Here is an 18,076-nt window from a genome sequence, read left to right as displayed (position 1 = left end):
GCGAGAGAGTGTTGGATTTTATGATTGCAAATTAAACTTTGTCAGGAAGAGACTTGTTTTAAAAGCATTTTATAGCAGGATAGCTTTTGGGGTTGAATCTAAACTACACTCATCCTTGAAGCCTAAAAGCCCTTTTTACCCCCAAAATACACCATCCCTGAACCATAAAATCACTCCCTACCCCTACCCCCCTGCACTCTAAAACCCCCTTTTACCCCTAATCCCTTCCAACCCGCCTTAAACACCTCTGCACACTCAAACTTCACCCATCCCTGAACCCCAAAAAACCCTCACGATCCTTAAACAACCTCTTTCCATTGCCAGAACTCCACATCACCCTAAACTATTCATCCCTGTCGCCTAAAAAGCCCTTTCTACATCTAAACTCCATCCATCTGATTACTTACAAAACCTCCCATCCTATCTTAAACACTAAAAAGAAATCTCTTCACCACCCTAACCGCTACCCATAATTGAACCTTAAAAAGCCTCTCATCCCTAAACGCTGCCCATCCATGAACTCTAAAACTCCTCAACACCCTTATACTCCACCCATCGCTGGAACCTAAAAACACCCTGTAAAATGTTTCCTTTAATTTTCGATTCTTTTTGTTTTTCCTTAAAATTGTCTTCCCTTAAAATTGCTTTTCCATGATTTGGCTTCCTTCAATGTGATTTTCCATTTTTTGTTTTCCATTAAATCACACACATCAAGCTTTTGGTGTTCAGTGCCTGGGAAATTGTTAGCTGATCCTTCTTAAGTGATTGTTATGGGTGCAAAGTCATTTAATGTCATGTATGGGCCTGCAAGTAAGAAGTTTCTTTCTGCCAGAAGTTTTATGCGTGCAGCATAACACCTTTAAAATAATTTTGCCACCAACCGGAACCAATGCCCATTCCACAGAGACGGCAGAAAAAACCTGGTAGAGCTAATAATGCACTGGATGAGTTGAACTGTTTGAAAATGATCGAATATTACAAGTTAAAATTAGAACAAGAGGTTTTTCTAAGGTTTGCTAATTGATGTTTTTAATTCCATAGGCAGCTGAGCTCGCTATAAAGTTCCTGTCTCCGTCCCGCAGTCTGGAAGTAATCAATGTAGTGGGCCCTCAGCTCATTGCCATCCGGAAGCACAGTGCGGTAAGCCCTCAAATTCCTTCTCCTCTCATATTTTAGAAGTTGTTATCTGATAGAGACTTCTAGCTGCTGATTCCTTTCCATTGAATTTTCCATGTGTCAGACTGGATCTGGAAACTTTTGCTCGAGCAGTACCCTTACGCACCATCAGGTCGCTCCGTTCAGCTTCGCGTGATGTCACTGGCATCTGTTGTGACATTGCTTATAAGCCACCCAAGTGCGCACACGTCAGTTCTTTTCTTTCCAAACCAGTTAAGCGCTAATCCATAGAAAAGCAACCCCTCTGTCTTTTTTGACAGACCTTTTTCGACAATTTGTCAAGAGATTTGTCTTATGTGTCGAGGGAGGACCTCTTGACGCACAGGGTTAAAATTGTGTGGCTCTTGTCACTGCACCATGTCGGTAACCTACCCCCATCTCATCTGTTTGTGGTGTTTCGAGCGCGACCACTACTCAAAGCCATGCTCAGATTGTTGGGCCATTGCGCCAAAGGCTTTGCGAGAAGGGGGCATCCTACGTCATGGTAGTGAGGAGGGCTGCAGAGGTCCTTGACATGGAGCTATTGAGGGTGCAGGTCGCGACTAATCTCTTGACCCAAGTGCTTCAGTCTGGGGCTTCTGCATTCAAACCCCTTTTGCCCTTTAATATAGCACTGACAGATGTCTTTCTAGGCACATGGTCAAAGCCCAGCACAGGTGCTCCTGTGAACAGGGCAATAGCTCAACACCATTGTCCTGCACAGGGTGATCCAAGTTTCCTCAGCCAACACCCGACCCCTGAGAGCAGGTTCAGGCTTCAACATCCCATGGCGCGTTACTTCCACTCCTCCGGTTGGGGAATTCAAGAGGCTGGATGCACTTAAGAAGAAAATGCTTTCTTCCACCAGCCTGGCATTACGGTTGGTAAATACTGCATGCTTGTTGGGCCGTTTTACGCACACCCTTTGGAAAATGGTTGTGCAAGTGTTGCCACAGGTCCTGGACGAGGCCTGGGCTGTGCTCTCCCAGGCAGTGAAAGATGGGAGAGATGCAGCAAAGTTCACCATTAGGTGTGACTTACTAACTCACTCGGTAGAGCGGTTTCATCTATGGTGGCCTTACGCGTCACGCCTAGCTGAGAACATCTGGCTTCTAGGGTGATGTCCAGGCTAACCTCTTGAACATGCCCTTTGACGGGACTCATCTTTTTGGTGAGAAAGCGGACTCAGATTTGCAGTGCCTCAATGAATCTCGTACTATGGCCAGATACTGAGGCCTCTCTGCTACACCTCATGGCCAGTCCAGCTTTCACCCCTTTTGTGGCTATGGAAGGGCTTATCAACCATGTCAGCCATATCTTAGCCTCTGTACTGCGCAGACTCCCCAAGTTGTGCAAGGACGCGGTTCATTCCGAACTCATGGGAATAGTAGCCAGAAGTCATCTGCCACCCAGCCCCCGTCAGCTGCAGCCTCGAAGCATTCCTAGTTGCGTTCTGCAAGACAACACCACTCCAGTTGGAGGGAGAATTCAACACCATCTCCTCCGCTGGAGGTCCATAACATCGGACAAATGGGTCTTGGAGATCATTCAGGATGGCTACTCTCTTCCCTTTCTTTCTTTTCTTCCTCCAACTTAAGAACAGCTGGCAGAAGATCAGCTAGTTTTACTCCCCAAGAAAAAGTTGCAGCTTTCCTGACCAAGGGAGCTATAGAAAAAGATCTGATTTCAGAACTAGGCTGTGGTTGTTTATATCGCTACTTTCTGATACCAAAAAAGAACAAAGGTTTACGGCCCTTTCTGGACCTTTGGACCTCCAGGCTACAGTGGACCTCCTGAATTCGCAGGGGTTCACTATAAACGTATCAAAGTCACACCTGACTCCTTCTCAAATGCTCTATTTCACAGGGCTGTTCCTAACACAGTGGACTTGACTATCGGGCTTATCCTCCCGAGCAGTGAGTCCAAGATATTCAGGTTATGTTTCTCATGTTTCAGCCTCTATCTGGATTTCAGTGAGAATGACTCTGAGGCTTTTGGGACTCATGGCTTCCTGTATCCTGTTAGTAAATCACGCCAGATGGCCTATGCAGGCTTTGCAGTGGGACCTGGAGTTCCAGTGGGTGCAGCATCAGGGGAGTCTCTCCGATGTTGTCCAGATTTTGGAGAAAACTGCAAATGACCTGCATTGGTGATTGAAGAACTGCGATTGGGTCAGAGGCCGACCCCTCTCCCTTCCCCAATCAGATCTCACAGTAGTGACAGATGTGTCACTCCTGGGATGGGGTAGCCATCTGGAAGATGTGGATATCAAGGGGCACTAGTATCTGGCAGATTTGGGACTCCATATCAATTTGTTGGAGCTTTGGGTGATCGGGCTAGCATTGAAAGCATTTATTTCCTCTGTCAAGGGGAAGTTAGTGCAGGTGTTCACGAACAACACCACCGCCATGTGGTACTGCAACAAGCAGGGCAGGTTGCGGTCATGGACCCTTTGTCAAGAGGCCCAACGTCTCTGAACATGGCTGGAACAGCAGGGCATAATCCTGGTGGTTCAACACCTGGCAGGTTCTCTGAAAGCCAGTTCAGACAAACTCAGCCGTTGATGCCTAGTGGATCATGAATGGCAACTCCAGTCGGTAGTGGCGCAAGGTCTTTTTTAGCAGTGGGGAAAGCTTCAGTTAGATCTGTTCGCATCCAAAGAGACATAATGTCAGCAGTTTTGCACGCTGGAATTTCCAAGGTGACTGTTGCAACGCTTTTCATTGTGAGTGGAGCTCAGGCTGCCTGTGCTCCTTCCCACCCATACCACTTTTGCCCAGAGTGCTTAAGAAGATCAAGAGTGACTGGGCCCAAGTTATTTTTGTGGCTCTGGACTGGGCACAGAGAGTCTGGTATCCACAGCTTCTTCGAATGAGCATCAATCCTCCGATCAGGCTGCCCCTTCAGGAGGATATTCTTTCGCAGCAACAGGGGATGGTCCTCCACCCGAATCTGTCAACTATCCACCTCCTTGCGTGGAGATTGAGCGTCGACAGTTAATAGCTTTCGACCTTCCTCTCAAAGTATGTAATGTTATTCTGGTACAATTATAACAAAAAATCCTCGGGTCTGTGCTAGCACAAAGAAGACTGAGAAATGACGGGCTGATGTCTCACAAAATCTCCACATGGGTGAATTCCCTTCTAGGGCGAATACTCTCACCCACCATAGGTGACATGCTTCATCATATGGGGTTCTCCTCTCAGGGGGAAAACCTAGTCCCACTGATGGCTACAACTCCCTCAATGTGAGGAAGGAGCTCAGGGATGTTTTTAAGATGTTGCTACAATATCAAGGATGCTAAAATATGTAAATTGTAGTGTAGTGAGGACGCAGCGCAAGAAATAAAGAAGTGAATCAAAATTAGTGAGATTAAAACTACATAGTGGGGGCAAAACAGGACTCTTAATTCATTTGCTTGCACTGGTAGGGTTAAAAAGCAGTAAAATAAGCAGTATGGATTTAAACTGCTAAGGGTAAAAAACCAGTCGTTTTTTTGACACTGAGCAGTTTAAATCCATACTTCTATATTCTACCTTGACTGCACATAAGTGTTCTGAGTGGGTGAAGAACTCTTTGTTGGTGACGTGGGAGCTAAAAAGGTCAGGCAGTGCAGAAACAAGCCATTTCACACTGGGTCGTTATCTGCATTAAAATCTGCTACGCCCTGGCAAGGGAGCAGCCTCCTCAGGGCTTATGAGTTCATTCCACCAGGGAGAAGGCTGCGAGCACGGTGTTGGCTCATGGTGTTCCAGTTCTGGATGTCTGTCAGGCAGCAATATTGGCATCTCTGCACACCTTTGCCAAGCACTACTGTCTGGTCCGTAGGGGCGGGCATTTTGCCAGTTCGGTCCTGCAGGATGTTTTAGTCTAGCAAATCTGTCTGAAGTCCACTGCCAGGATGGTATGACTTGGGTATCTATTCAAAGGTAAGGAATCTGCAGCTAAACGCCTCTGTCATATGAACAAGTTACTTACCCTTGGAAAAGCATTATCTGGTGGAGACGATATCTAGCTGGGGATTCCTTACAGACCTGCCTATGCCTTTATAGGGCAGAGGTTGCTCCCTTTTCAGGGCCCTGGTTGTGACACACACAAGTCAGTACACTTAATTTAACTGAGCTCCTCACTGTAACCTGTAACCTTTGAGAGTAGGTGTGTGAGTGACTGTATGAGTAGGTGAGTGAGTGTGTAAGTGGCTGTATGGGTCTCTGAGGGGGTGTGTGAGTGGGTCTGTGGGTGTGTGAGTACCTGTACGGGTCTGTGAGTGGCTATATGGGTATGTACATTGCTGTGTAAGTGTCTGTGTGCCTGTGTGGATCTATGAGTGGGTCTGTGAGTAGGTGCATGAGTGTCTCAATGGGACTGTGACTGGATGTGTGCACATGGGTCTGTGAGTCAGTGCACGAGTCTGACTGGGTCTGTGAGTAGGTGTATGAGTGTCTTTGAAGGTCTATGAGTAGACTGATAAGTCTCTGAGTGGGTCTGTGAGTGTCTGAGTGGGTCTGTGAGTCTGAGTGGGACTTTGAGTTGGTGGATGAATGTCTTCAGTGGGTCTGTAAGAGCGTGTGAGTTTCTGAGTGGATCTGTAAGAGCATGTGAGTTTCTGAGTGGGTCTGTGAGAGCATGCATGCATGGTAACAGACAGGTACCAGTCTCAAAAGTGAGAAGAGAGAAAGCGAAGAGTCAGTGAGGATGGGAACAGGTTATTCTGATAGATGCTGAGACCACAGGTGTGAAGATATTATGCATGGCCTGTAGAACAGTCACCCCTCCGAGGGTATACCACTAACAAGGAAATCACTGCAGTGCACCCAGCCCCGTGGCTAAGAGTAGTTCAGTCTGAATTCACCCTACTGAACAACCACTGGTAATAAATGTAAGTAGCCTGCTCTTCCGAAGAGTTCCCTAAATCCTTCCGGATATCCCACCAATCATGTGAATCCCTTCAAGAAGCTACAAAGCTAGAGACTGTTAGTCATATGCTCATCCTGGTATTTTTTTGGTCTGTGCAATGTGGTGTGTTGCAGAAGTATCAGCCCAAAGTCATGGCTTCATAGTAACTGGGGCACATACCGCTCCCCTGAGCATGAACGAAGATCCTTTAATGTGGATGGCAGCCATTGTGCTGGTACCACAGAGGATGTTGCTTTTTCCATGGTCGGATCATTGTTGACTCTGTGTGCATTTGAATCTATTCAAAGATGGACACAATTGTTTTGTTGCTCCACTGGCCTAAAATACGGCTTCTGCTCCAGGTCTTTGGAAGCTGGGTCTACACATATTTGAAACCATTTTAGCATCATACTGGTCAGTTTCATAGTCTTGCTTTCTGGGATCATTATCATTGATGCTAAGGCGCTGTTAAGTGACCATGGTGTGGAAAAAGCTCGAATGCGGAAATTCACAAAGTTACACTCATAAAAATGGAGTATCAAGACTAAACATGTGTTAATGCTAGTGATACAGATGAGTGTATGCAAATGTTTGCAAATACATCCCCTGTGTGAGGCACTCCTTAAATGTTCATCGAAATGATTACGAAGGTAAATGATGCAAAGTCGATTTATTCATCCATATTAATTCATAGAGTGAAATGTTCCAATGATATTATAATCATATCATTAATTGGTTCACAGTTCAGCTTATACACGTACTCCAATGCATTTCGGGCTGCACGCCCTTTGTCAAGGAGAACTAGAAAAGAAGAGATGGGCCCATGTCAGAGAACGAAATGAGGGATAAATAAAAAAATAAAAAAAAATAAAAAACGTGCGTGGAAATGGGGGGTGACAGATAAGGTTAAGGGTATAGTTCCTGGGGTGTGTGTTACTAAAGTGCTGCGATCGTTTCCCAGTGATAGAAGCGGTTAGAAGTGGCAGAAGCACCCGTGATTATTAATGGGAAGGGTAATATGACGTGGAGAATCTGGAAAGGTGGGTGGGTGAAATGAATACTGCCAGAGTGATCGTGCACAGTGGTGATGGACGTGGTGGGTTGGTTAGGTGAAGCGGAGTGCCGGAGGTTTTAATAACTGCGGTTAACTCGCATAAATGAGCTTGTGAAGACGGTACTTACTTCGTGTCGGAAAGCCGTGTCCTGGTCTGATGTAATCATCCAAGAAAATAGGGTTGTTTGGTGAATCCCGTGAGGAGGTGTATAAGACGCGGAAGTGAAAGTCAGGGAAATGGAAGACGGGCTAGATGCGGAAAGTGTGCGGGGGCCATCTTGGAAAAGGTTAGGAAACCCGAAATGTGGCAGACATGATGTAGAGGGTTGGGAAAAAGTGGGAGAAAATGAGGATAAAGGTGGAGATGAGGAAATAAAGTGTGAATGAAATGGAGTTGGTGAAAAATAAAGAGAGTGAAAAAATAAAGAGGGTGAAAAATAAAGAGGGTGAAAAATAAAGAGGGTGAAAAATAAAGAGGGTGAAAAATGAATAAAGAGCAAGGCGATGATAAATAACACATTAAAGATAACAGCTGTATTCTACGCGATCATTTAATCCATGCGGTTTAAGTGTCTGTAAGCGATATATCCATTCCAGTTCTTTTTTTAGAAGGAATTTGCAGTTGTCTATGCCTTCAGTGCGAACAATGGTTTCAAGTACTGTGAATTGAAGTTGTGCAATGGTGTGGCGGAATTCAAGAAAGTGCATGGCAACATTAGATTTCTCTTGTTTGGTGCGAATGTTAGGTTTATGTTCGTTAATGCGAACTTTGATTTTTCTTTCGGTCTTACCGACGTACATTTTCCCGCATGGGCATTTCAAAGCATAAATGAGATTCATAGAATCACATGTGGCATTCACGTGTAGTTTGATGGCGTGACCTTTCATTGGGTGTTTAATCTGATTTCCTCTGATGATACAATTGCAGTTATTGCAGTTCAGACATGGTTGGGTTCCTTTGTAGTTCTGAATGATGGGTGTTTGAGTGGAAAGGATTTCTTTGATGTTCTTTCCTCTGGTATGAGCAAACAGTGGTGGAGTGTCAAAAATGCCCCGAAAGTCAGGTTCTAATTGTAGAATCGGCCAGTGGGTGAGAATAATGGTCTTGAACTTGTTGCTTGCTGTGGAAAATTTGGATACAAGAACCGTGAGTTCCTGTGGTGGTTTGATACTCTTGGAGAGGCTTTGTTGTCGGGTAATCTTGGTTACACGTGTCTGAGCTTCATTCAGAATGTTTACAGGATAGCCTCTGTCTAGGAACCGTTGATGCATTTCCTTAATGCGGGCATGATAGGTTTGTTCATCGGATACAATTCTCTTTTCAGTTAATGCTAGTGATCACATTTTTTATGAAGACTTTGTGGCAGTGTTAAGGCTAGAGTGATTCTGTCCGCAATAGGCTTCTTTAGTGATCCTGTAGTGCAAGATGGGAAAAAAAATGAACAAGGAACTTGTGTTCCAAAGTTAACTTGGGTTCCAAAGTTAACTTGGGTTTTTCTTGCATTTCTTTAGGCTGCAGAACTCTTCCTGAACCTGGATCTTATCAAAGAAGCCATTGATGCCTTTATCGAAGGAGAAGAATGGAACAAAGCTAAACGTGTTGCTAAGGAGCTGGACCCCAGGTAAAAGCTAGCCCTGTTCTTTTCACTGATTCATACCTAAATGCCGGACGTAGCCAGTGTCCCCGAAAAGAAAATATCTAATATTGATGTCCATTACTTGCATCTGTCTGACTGCCATGCCTTAATGGATTAATTACCATTGATTTGATCTTCTTTTTTTAAATTAATTTCATTATTAATTTAATATTCCAAGCATTGATCCATATAGATAGTGTGCTAGAATAACTTATCGTAGGTAACAAATACCACAAGCACAGAGTCCCCAGTATTGATATCTCTATTCAGTCATTAAAAGTTGGTGTTGGTCTGTTTGATACATTGATATGCCAACAAATTCATTCTAGCAGTCTCTTTAATCTCGATTGAGGCAGAGCTGGACTGGCCGTACAGGGCATCAGGCAATTCCGCAGGAGGCTGAAAGGGTGGGGGCGATTTTGCAGCAGCGGGGGGAGATTTTGTTACTGAGTGCGGGGTTTTCAGCGGTGCTGCAATATTGGTCCAGTAACAAAAGCAGAAGTCCTTCGCAGTTGCACCGCCATCGGGGGGCTGGTCGGATAAAACTGTCAGGGCTACTATGAGTTCCCAGTTCCCTGATGGGAGGGGGACGTAGAAAACTGATACAGTGGTTTATATGGTTAATTGTTTGCTGTGTATGGTCTAACTATCAGTACAGCAGATGTCAGGATATACTATGAACAGGGTTACAACCAGCCTACACACTTATCTGCAGCTTAGCGTCGTCGCGGCACTCTCCCTTTATTGGGGTTCTTATATTCAACTTCCTAATGGGTTTGGAATGTAGTGTAGCATATAAGGCTTTGGGAACAGCATTCAAGCAATTTGTGGTCTGTACCTCAATTTCCTAAACCGAGGTCCACTTGATGGCAACGGTGTATCACAGAAGAGTAAGCAGTGTCCCCAGATCCAGTCAATCAATTCAATTTATCAATTCATAAACTTTATTCGATTCACGTAAGAATCATAAAAGTCAATTAATACATTTCAGAACATACTTTAAAATTCATTTAGAGCAGTTTTTAAATTTGTACAATAAATTAATAACATACATTGATTAATAGGGATAGTTATGGCCCATTGCTTATGCGATCAGGTTCAAATAATCATGAAAAAATAAAGCAACAGTATACATGAACAACAAAACTGATACTGGGAGCCAAAAATTAGGTATACCGTTTTCTGATCATAAGTGACACACGTATAAAATTTAACATTGCACAACAAACGTCAGGTGTAGACAAAGCTAACAAATGGTCATAGCCCTCTTTATAATGGCAGAGTTGTTTTTCCTTAAGGATCGGCTTGATGAACCTCGTTCTCGGATCCTTATATAAAGAACAGAAAAGAACAACATGCAACGTGCTTTGGCTATCTTGGTTGTTACAGGGACAGGGGGGCAGTCTCTCACACCAGCTCCCCTGTCTAGGAAACGCAAAAAGAAAATGTAAAATGTGTAACCTAAACCTTGTCAAATAGAATCGCCATTGCACATGATTTATAAAGGTTAAATAAAACTGACAATATAAAGTAACCTTAAATTCTTGAGGGCTAGCCAAAGGGTGCACAAGTGAGGATTTCAAATAACTTTTTTTGATAACAGATTTGGTATCCCCCTGGATGTTTTCAGGACTATCAAAGATATTACCCAGGCCTATTTTATGAAGTGTTTCATTTACATAAGACAACCATGGGATCTTGTTCATGTGTGTCAATTTTAGACAGTCCCGAAGGATGTCTCTAGACAATTGTAAATCCTCTGACAGCCATATTTTACCCCATAATAGAAGGGGAGAAAGACGGATTGTGTCACTCACATAACTCAAACCTACCTCATCATGGGCAAATCTATTTGAGGAGCTTAGTGGAATAGCCAATACACGTTTTAAAAACTTGTTCTCCATAATTTGTATTGCATCAGGGCTTTCAGTTCCCCAGACCCCTGCCCCATAAGTAACTACTGACAAGCATTTTGCTTTATACAGGGTTTTTAAATGCTTGACGGGTTTTTGGCCTAACTTCCCACAGAAACGAAACAGTCCTTCAATAGAGCGGCTAGCACTCTGGACTCGAGTCTTAATTACCGGGGCCCAACTTAATTTGTTGTTAAAAAGATTTCCCAGATAGTTGAAATTTTCCACTTTTTCAATGGTGCAGTTGTTAACTACAAACTTTCTGGTTTTAGTCCCCTTTGGGCCACAGACCATTACAAAGGATTTGGTGAAGTTTACCTTCAGGTCTAGGTCCAACATAAAAGTGTGAAAGGCATCAAGACAATGCTGCAAACTATTTCCTGTGAGAGTCATTAGTACCGTATCGTCGGCATAAGAAAGCATCGGTACACTCCTGCCATTAACCCTTGGAAAATCATGGCAGTGGTCCAACAGGTATTTTTCCAGCCCATTTGTGTAAACTAAGAACAGGAAGGGGGCTAAAATACATCCTTGACGGACGCCCTCAGTCGAGGGAATAAACTTTGTTTTCTCTCCCCCTGGCCCGAACCTTATGGCTACAGTGGTTGCTTCATGGAGTCTACGGAGCAGAAGAACCAAAGGCTCTTCGAAACCCATATCCTCCATCATCTTCCACAGCTTATTTCGGCAAACGGTGTCGAATGCACTTGAGAGATCCATGAAGGCAAGATGAATGGAAGAATTCATTGCCTTCATGTATTTCCCTATAATCAATGCCAGGTTTAGGCACTGTTCGACAGTACCTTTGCCTTTCCTGAACCCATATTGCGAGTTTACAATAAGGCCCACCGAATCTGCCCATGTTTCCAATCTGGCCAAAATGACCCTACCCAGTATCTTACATGATGCATCAATTAGTGAGATTGGGCGATAGCATCGGGGGTCAGATCTATTGCCCTTCTTAAAAATTGGCACCACTACTGCCTCCTTCCATGACGATGGAATACGACTAATAACAACTGCTCTAAATACATTTAATAAAAGAGGGGCCCAAATCTTGACATTGTGCTTGAAAAAATCCAATGGCACTAGATCAGGGCCGGGAGCTTTTAATGACATACCTTTCAACAGGGCATCTTCTACTTCCTGCAAGGTGAGTGATAGGCTCAGGGACAAAGTTGATTGCGAAACCACTGATTCCCTAGGGTCTCCCAATAACAATTCATTAAGTGGAGATCAGTGTGGGTTAAAAATAGCCCCAAAATGTGATTCCCATGTTTCACAAGGAATCTGCATCACAATATTATCCTTACCATTACTTATAAAAAGAGGGCGATTAATTACTTCCCAAAATAGCCTTCCGTCCTTCAAATCAGAGGCTTTTTCTAGATCTTCCCAAGCCAGATTTTTTAGGTCCAGCTTCCTTGTTCCTATTGCTTCTTTATAGGCCTTTCTAGATGCCCTAACCAATTCTATATCCCTAGGTTTTTGATTTAGTGCCACTTTCAGGGATCTATGTGTGGCCGAACATGCAGCATCAAACCATCTGGGCCCTGACCTTTTGTTTTTCCCAGTTGGTTTTGTAAGGCGTTTGGCTACATGCCCACACAATATTTCAAAATTCTCTATAACCTTTTCGGGATTAGATGTCGGTGATAGGCATACATCATATTCTGAACTATGTTCAGTTATGATCTCTGCCTCAAGACCTGCTGCATCTATTTTACCCCATTTAAGAGTAATGCCTTGATTCCTGTTACATTTTATGGGTTGATCCCAAATAGAATGTTTAAGTTTAACAGGACAAAAAAGGGATAGGATTAAGGGATTGTGGTCACTGGCAGCATTGGCAACTACTTCCAATTTATCAACATAATGGAAATACCCATTGGAGATAATTACAAAATCAATAAAACTCATCGTGCCTCTACTTCCCTGAAATGTCGGTATCGGGGCCAAGTCTGGACTAACCCAGGGTTCCACTATAGCTAAGTCATTCAAAATGATGATATTATTCAAAGCGTCCCCCTGGGGTGTATGTTTGAAATGTGTCAAAGGAAGGTCGTGGGAATCTCTCAATCCACACACCTTCGAGTCCCCATGGGCACACAAAGAGCAGTTAAAATCCCCCACCCAGATGACAAAAAGTAGGGGATGCTCATGACGTGCCCTGGACATTGCCTCCTCCAACTTCAACATTACAGTTGTCTCGTTAATATCAAAGATGTTATAGTACCAATTAATCAATAACAACGGTTCGGGAAACAAGTTAACCAGCATAAGCACTTGAAACCATGCAGTGTCAACTATCTTGGTAATTACGAGTTTACACAGTTTTAATGAGGTTGCTGTCATTAGACCACCTTTTGCCCTACCAGCCTGCGAGGCTACAGCAGGGGTATTAAGGGCTTGGAAGCCATCAATATCCTGTGTGCAACGACTCCATGTTTCCTGGAGACACAAAATATCACAAACACCCACAAAATCTAACCATGCCTCATCCTCCAGTCTTTGAGCAAGCCCAGCAATATTCCATGAAATTAGGCAGATCCTTTGTTCACTTTGGGTCTTTGTGACTGGCTTAAGTGATACTTCCGGAACATGCCTTTCAATAATTGCACTTGACACACTTTCTGTATTGATACCGGCCACTGGAGCTTGGGGTTTAGAAGCACAACCGTCACCAATGGGAACTTTCACCCATGGGTTGTTGTTGCAACTTTCACCCTTCCGCCTCTGGCTGGCATCTTCTGTTATGAGGGCATTACCAGGAGAATAGTGTGGTGGTCAATCTTGCTCATCCATACCCATAAGTGGTTCAAAACGATTTCTTAACGGGATATTATTTGGGAACCATCCTGCCACCTCCTGCAAAGGACCAAACATGTTGGTCATCGGGGCCCCTTGCCACCAATTTGGCTGGCTATGTCCATTGAACCTATTTGGTTTCCGTCCAGCATTCTGGACAATAGTCCAGGAACCTTCTTTCACATAGTGAGTTCTTGGAGGATAAAAGAAGGTAAGGGGTCTCAAAACTATTGTAGGGTTAACTTCATACGATGGCCGCACACATATATTCTGTGCTGTGTAAGGATCAGCAAAAGAAACAATAATACAGTCGCCAACCAAGGATTTAGGTGTGGGGCCTATCCATGGCACTCTACGGACCATTAAAATGCTGGTTCTATGATGAACAGGGAGCTGTGTGTTGGAATTAAGCCAGTGAATGACTTTATTTTTCAATGATTGAGGATTCTCCTGGGAATTCTGGTCCAGCTCTGGAACTCCAGCAAGTATAGTCACATAGGGCCCTGCTTCTGGTGGAAGATCAATGAAGCCACCACGAAAATTAGGGCGACTGATCGGCCGCTGGAAATTATTCAGAGGATTTTGCATTTTCCTATGCTGTGGGGCAGCTCCAGAATTAGAATTCTGCCTATGGGGTGGATTGGGCAAGGGACATAATTTTGGTGCAACAACGATTGGAGTTGGCGCAGTCTGGTTTGCAACAGTAGTGCGTGGCTTCGGTATAGGTTTTACTAAGGGTGAGGGCATAGGAATATTTTGAGGTAATTGTATAGGTAATGGTACGGATACTAGTTCTTTTATTTTGGGAGCTAAATCAGTCTCACTGGCACGTTTAGCTTCCATTTCCTTTAGACTCAGGCTGGCCAAGGTAACTATGGTCTTATCCATTTCCAACAGATTATTCTCTATACGAGACAGCCTTAATTCCAAGGGAGTAAGTAGCTGTTTTAAAGTACCCCAAACTAAATTAAGAAATTCTTCATCACCCCGTCTATCATTTGGTGATCCACCCACTTGAACCGTCGGAGCATCAGTTCTAATTGTCTCTGGGGAGGCAACCGGGATGCTATCATCCGCGGAGCTATTTAAATCCGAAACAGTTTCCACTCCCAGAGTGCCCGGATTAATTTTTAAACTACCATCCGTTATCCCAAGGGATCCTAATGCCCTTCTGCTATTGAAAAATTTTGATCTAGCGGTTTTCGCCTTTTTTCGAGCATGGATAGCCCTGGCAATACATTTCTTTTTACGTATTGCCGCTTTCCTGGCCCTAGCTGTATTCATAAGTGAATTAGTTTTAGGGGGAAGCATGGTACCTAACATGGAAGTTAATGGCACGGGATCCTTAGTTATTACCAGTGGAGTAAGTGAATGGATCGAAGGGGATGTTGGGGAAGAAACAAAAGGTGCTGGATGAATGACAGCCACTGTCAATAGTGGCTGCGGACCTACTGTATGCTCGGGTGTACGGGCAGAGGCAATATTCCCCATTGAAGACTTTCTAGTAGTGGCTAAGTGCTCGGATAGTCTTCGTGCAGCTTCAAGATCTAAAGAGACCCTGTGCTGCATTTTACTGATTTCCTCGTCAATAGCCAAATTGGTTTTGACTAGGAAATCATCCAGTGTCCGATTAGAGTTCGATTTACTTACAGCCATTAGGGTTTTACTCCTACTACCCCGCGAGCACATTATACAGATTTAAGAAATAAATAACAATAAATAAGTAAAAAATTTTCACCAATAAGACTGTATAATGCACCGACCAACCAAGGGGCATGGCCCAGCCCAGTCCTCTTTACTCCTCGAACGGCCTCAAACGGCCCAGTCTTTGCCCTGTCTTCGCCCGTGCTGCGTCCCGCGCTGCGGGAAGACAGGAAGAGGAAATAGAGAGCGTGGAGGGGAGGGGCGGGGCCAGCAGGGAGAGCGGACCGGAAGGTGGTAAACGGTCTCGCAGGGACTCCTGGCTCCTGGAGTCCCTGCACGCTCGCAGCCCCGCTAGCGCCTCTCACCCTCAGCCAAACAACAGTGTCCAAGCCCTCCTCACAGTGTCCTGGGTCCCTCTGCGCGACGCGGCACCCGCGAAGCGGGTGCGGCGAGCTGTGGGCGGTGAGGCGGTGAAGAATGGGAGCCGCTGTCGTCCTATTCAAATCAGGTAAGAAAGCTCCGTGGAAATGCTCCGTGTAATCAAGGGGAACCCACAGGAAAGGCAGTGGCGGGAGATTTAATAATCCTCAAAAGGGGAGGGGCGGGGCCAGCAGGGAGAGCGGACCGGAAGGTGGTAAACGGTCTCGCAGGGACTCCTGGCTCCTGGAGTCCCTGCACGCTCGCAGCCCCGCTAGCGCCTCTCACCCTCAGCCAAACAACAGTGTCCAAGCCCTCCTCACAGTGTCCTGGGTCCCTCTGCGCGACGCGGCACCCGCGAAGCGGGTGCGGCGAGCTGTGGGCGGTGAGGCGGTGAAGAATGGGAGCCGCTGTCGTCCTATTCAAATCAGGTAAGAAAGCTCCGTGGAAATGCTCCGTGTAATCAAGGGGAACCCACAGGAAAGGCAGTGGCGGGAGATTTAATAATCCTCAAAAGGGGAGGGGCGGGGCCAGCAGGGAGAGCGGACCGGAAGGTGGTAAACGGTCTCGCAGGGACTCCTGGCTCCTGGAGTCCCTGCACGCTCGCAGCCCCGCTAGCGCCTCTCACCCTCAGCCAAACAACAGTGTCCAAGCCCTCCTCACAGTGTCCTGGGTCCCTCTGCGCGACGCGGCACCCGCGAAGCGGGTGCGGCGAGCTGTGGGCGGTGAGGCGGTGAAGAATGGGAGCCGCTGTCGTCCTATTCAAATCAGGTAAGAAAGCTCCGTGGAAATGCTCCGTGTAATCAAGGGGAACCCACAGGAAAGGCAGTGGCGGGAGATTTAATAATCCTCAAAAGGGGAGGGGCGGGCCAGCAGGGAGAGCGGACCGGAAGGTGGTAAACGGTCTCGCAGGGACTCCTGGCTCCTGGAGTCCCTGCACGCTCGCAGCCCCGCTAGCGCCTCTCACCCTCAGCCAAACAACAGTGTCCAAGCCCTCCTCACAGTGTCCTGGGTCCCTCTGCGCGACGCGGCACCCGCGAAGCGGGTGCGGCGAGCTGTGGGAGTAAGCATTGTCCCCAGATCCAGTCATTTTTGTTTCTGCATATCTTGTGCTCAACTGGCCAGGTGTAAGAGGTTTGTCGCCATTTTAACAGTGATGTTATGGCAGCTGACCTCCAGTGTCTGAGGATACAAATCTTTGCATCAGACAGGGATGTGCTGTGTCGTCTGAGTCTGAAGTGTCCTGTAGGGTGGCTAATTTGGCTAAGGGTAGGATAGAGGTGCTAGTGTTGCATAGTGTTCGCCATGTTTTGTAACAGTAGTTTGCCAGTTGTCAACATTTCCCCAGTATGTGCCTGAGGTTATACCTACTTCCTCCATATCTCAAACAGTGCAGGATTTTGCCACTGTTTAGCTTATATGGGTGACCTATTCAATTGTGCATGAGGTTTTTTAGTATGTGCATTTGTCTGTTTTTTCTCAAACCCCTCGCATCGGTGTCAAGGACATTTTTCCAGTCTTCCCCTGAAAAGTCTATTTGCAATTGCCTCTACCAACTTTGTTTTGTTTCCTCTTCAACTGGGGAAGAGTAGATCCCAGAAATGAAGGCTTGTTAAAAGCCTGATATTGTAACCTGCTTATTACCAATGTCTTTAAATAGCATAGAACAGGTGAGTGTTGAAGGGTTATTGAACCACAGCCAAACCTGCCCCTCAAGCAATGTTGAAGTTACTTGTATTTCCAACCCTGTAAAGGGGGTAACCTATATTATTTCTGCAGCGTTTCAAATGGTTTCAGACTTTCTGAATAAGGTCGTCCAACATGAGGATTACACATCTCCCACACTTCATATTTATTTGTATACCTGTTATGTGTTGTGCCAGGCAGGTGTTCAAGTGTGAACATGGTCATCTGTAACAAGTGTGTGTGTGAGGAGGACCATGAACCAAGCATAACCACAACAGTTCTGTATGGGTCTAATCTAGAGAAGCGTGGTGGACAATACAAATGTTTGGCTTGGAATGCAGCTTCAAATAATTACCAGTTGCTGAGATTAATTCAAGCATGCCATTCTTCTCGTTTTTGTATTGTTCATTGTGATACCCAAGTATGACAGGTTTGCCCGAACGTAGATCCTGTGCCCCTGTAACTTAGCTGCACATAACTGAAGTCCTAGAAGGGCTAAAACTGGTCATGGGTTGCATGTGTTTCGGTTCTGAGACAACCTGGCTTGTCATTTTGGGCTGACTGTTATTAATGCAGGACAAGGGCTGGTTTGCATGTGGCTGAGTCTACTTTGAGGTGACATGATGGGCACGAAGACAATTGAAGGGCTGCGGCCCAAGTAACTACCGGTGGCTGAAATGAATTCAAGCTTCCACCGATCACTTTTTTTTATATTTCAGAACCGTTGGGGCACAGGGGCTAGGTTAGGATGCTGTGAGATCCCTCTGTAACCGTTTATTGTATAGGGCAAGAACGTCAGGTAGATTGCACAGGTATATATTCTCTATGACAGTCCACACTGTGGGGTCTTCTTGATTCTTCAGCAA

At 45.3% G+C, this 18,076-nt stretch overlaps 1 protein-coding gene across 1 annotated transcript in view; it reads left to right on the top strand.

Annotated features, from left to right (window-relative positions):
* Positions 1-18,076, top strand: part of IFT172 (intraflagellar transport 172) — a 1,142,656-nt gene that overhangs the window by 768,469 nt on the left and 356,111 nt on the right. Inside the window, exons 36-37 of the mRNA XM_078650113.1 lie at positions 1,046-1,140; positions 8,618-8,727. Coding sequence (XP_078506239.1) covers positions 1,046-1,140; positions 8,618-8,727 — 205 coding nt within the window. The remainder of the gene's footprint in view (positions 1-1,045; positions 1,141-8,617; positions 8,728-18,076) is intronic.

This window comes from Lissotriton helveticus, chromosome 6 (genome assembly GCF_964261635.1).
Source record: "Lissotriton helveticus chromosome 6, aLisHel1.1, whole genome shotgun sequence".
In the NCBI taxonomy this organism is placed as follows: domain Eukaryota; kingdom Metazoa; phylum Chordata; class Amphibia; order Caudata; family Salamandridae; genus Lissotriton; species Lissotriton helveticus.
This window is presented reverse-complemented; position numbering and strand designations above follow the sequence as displayed.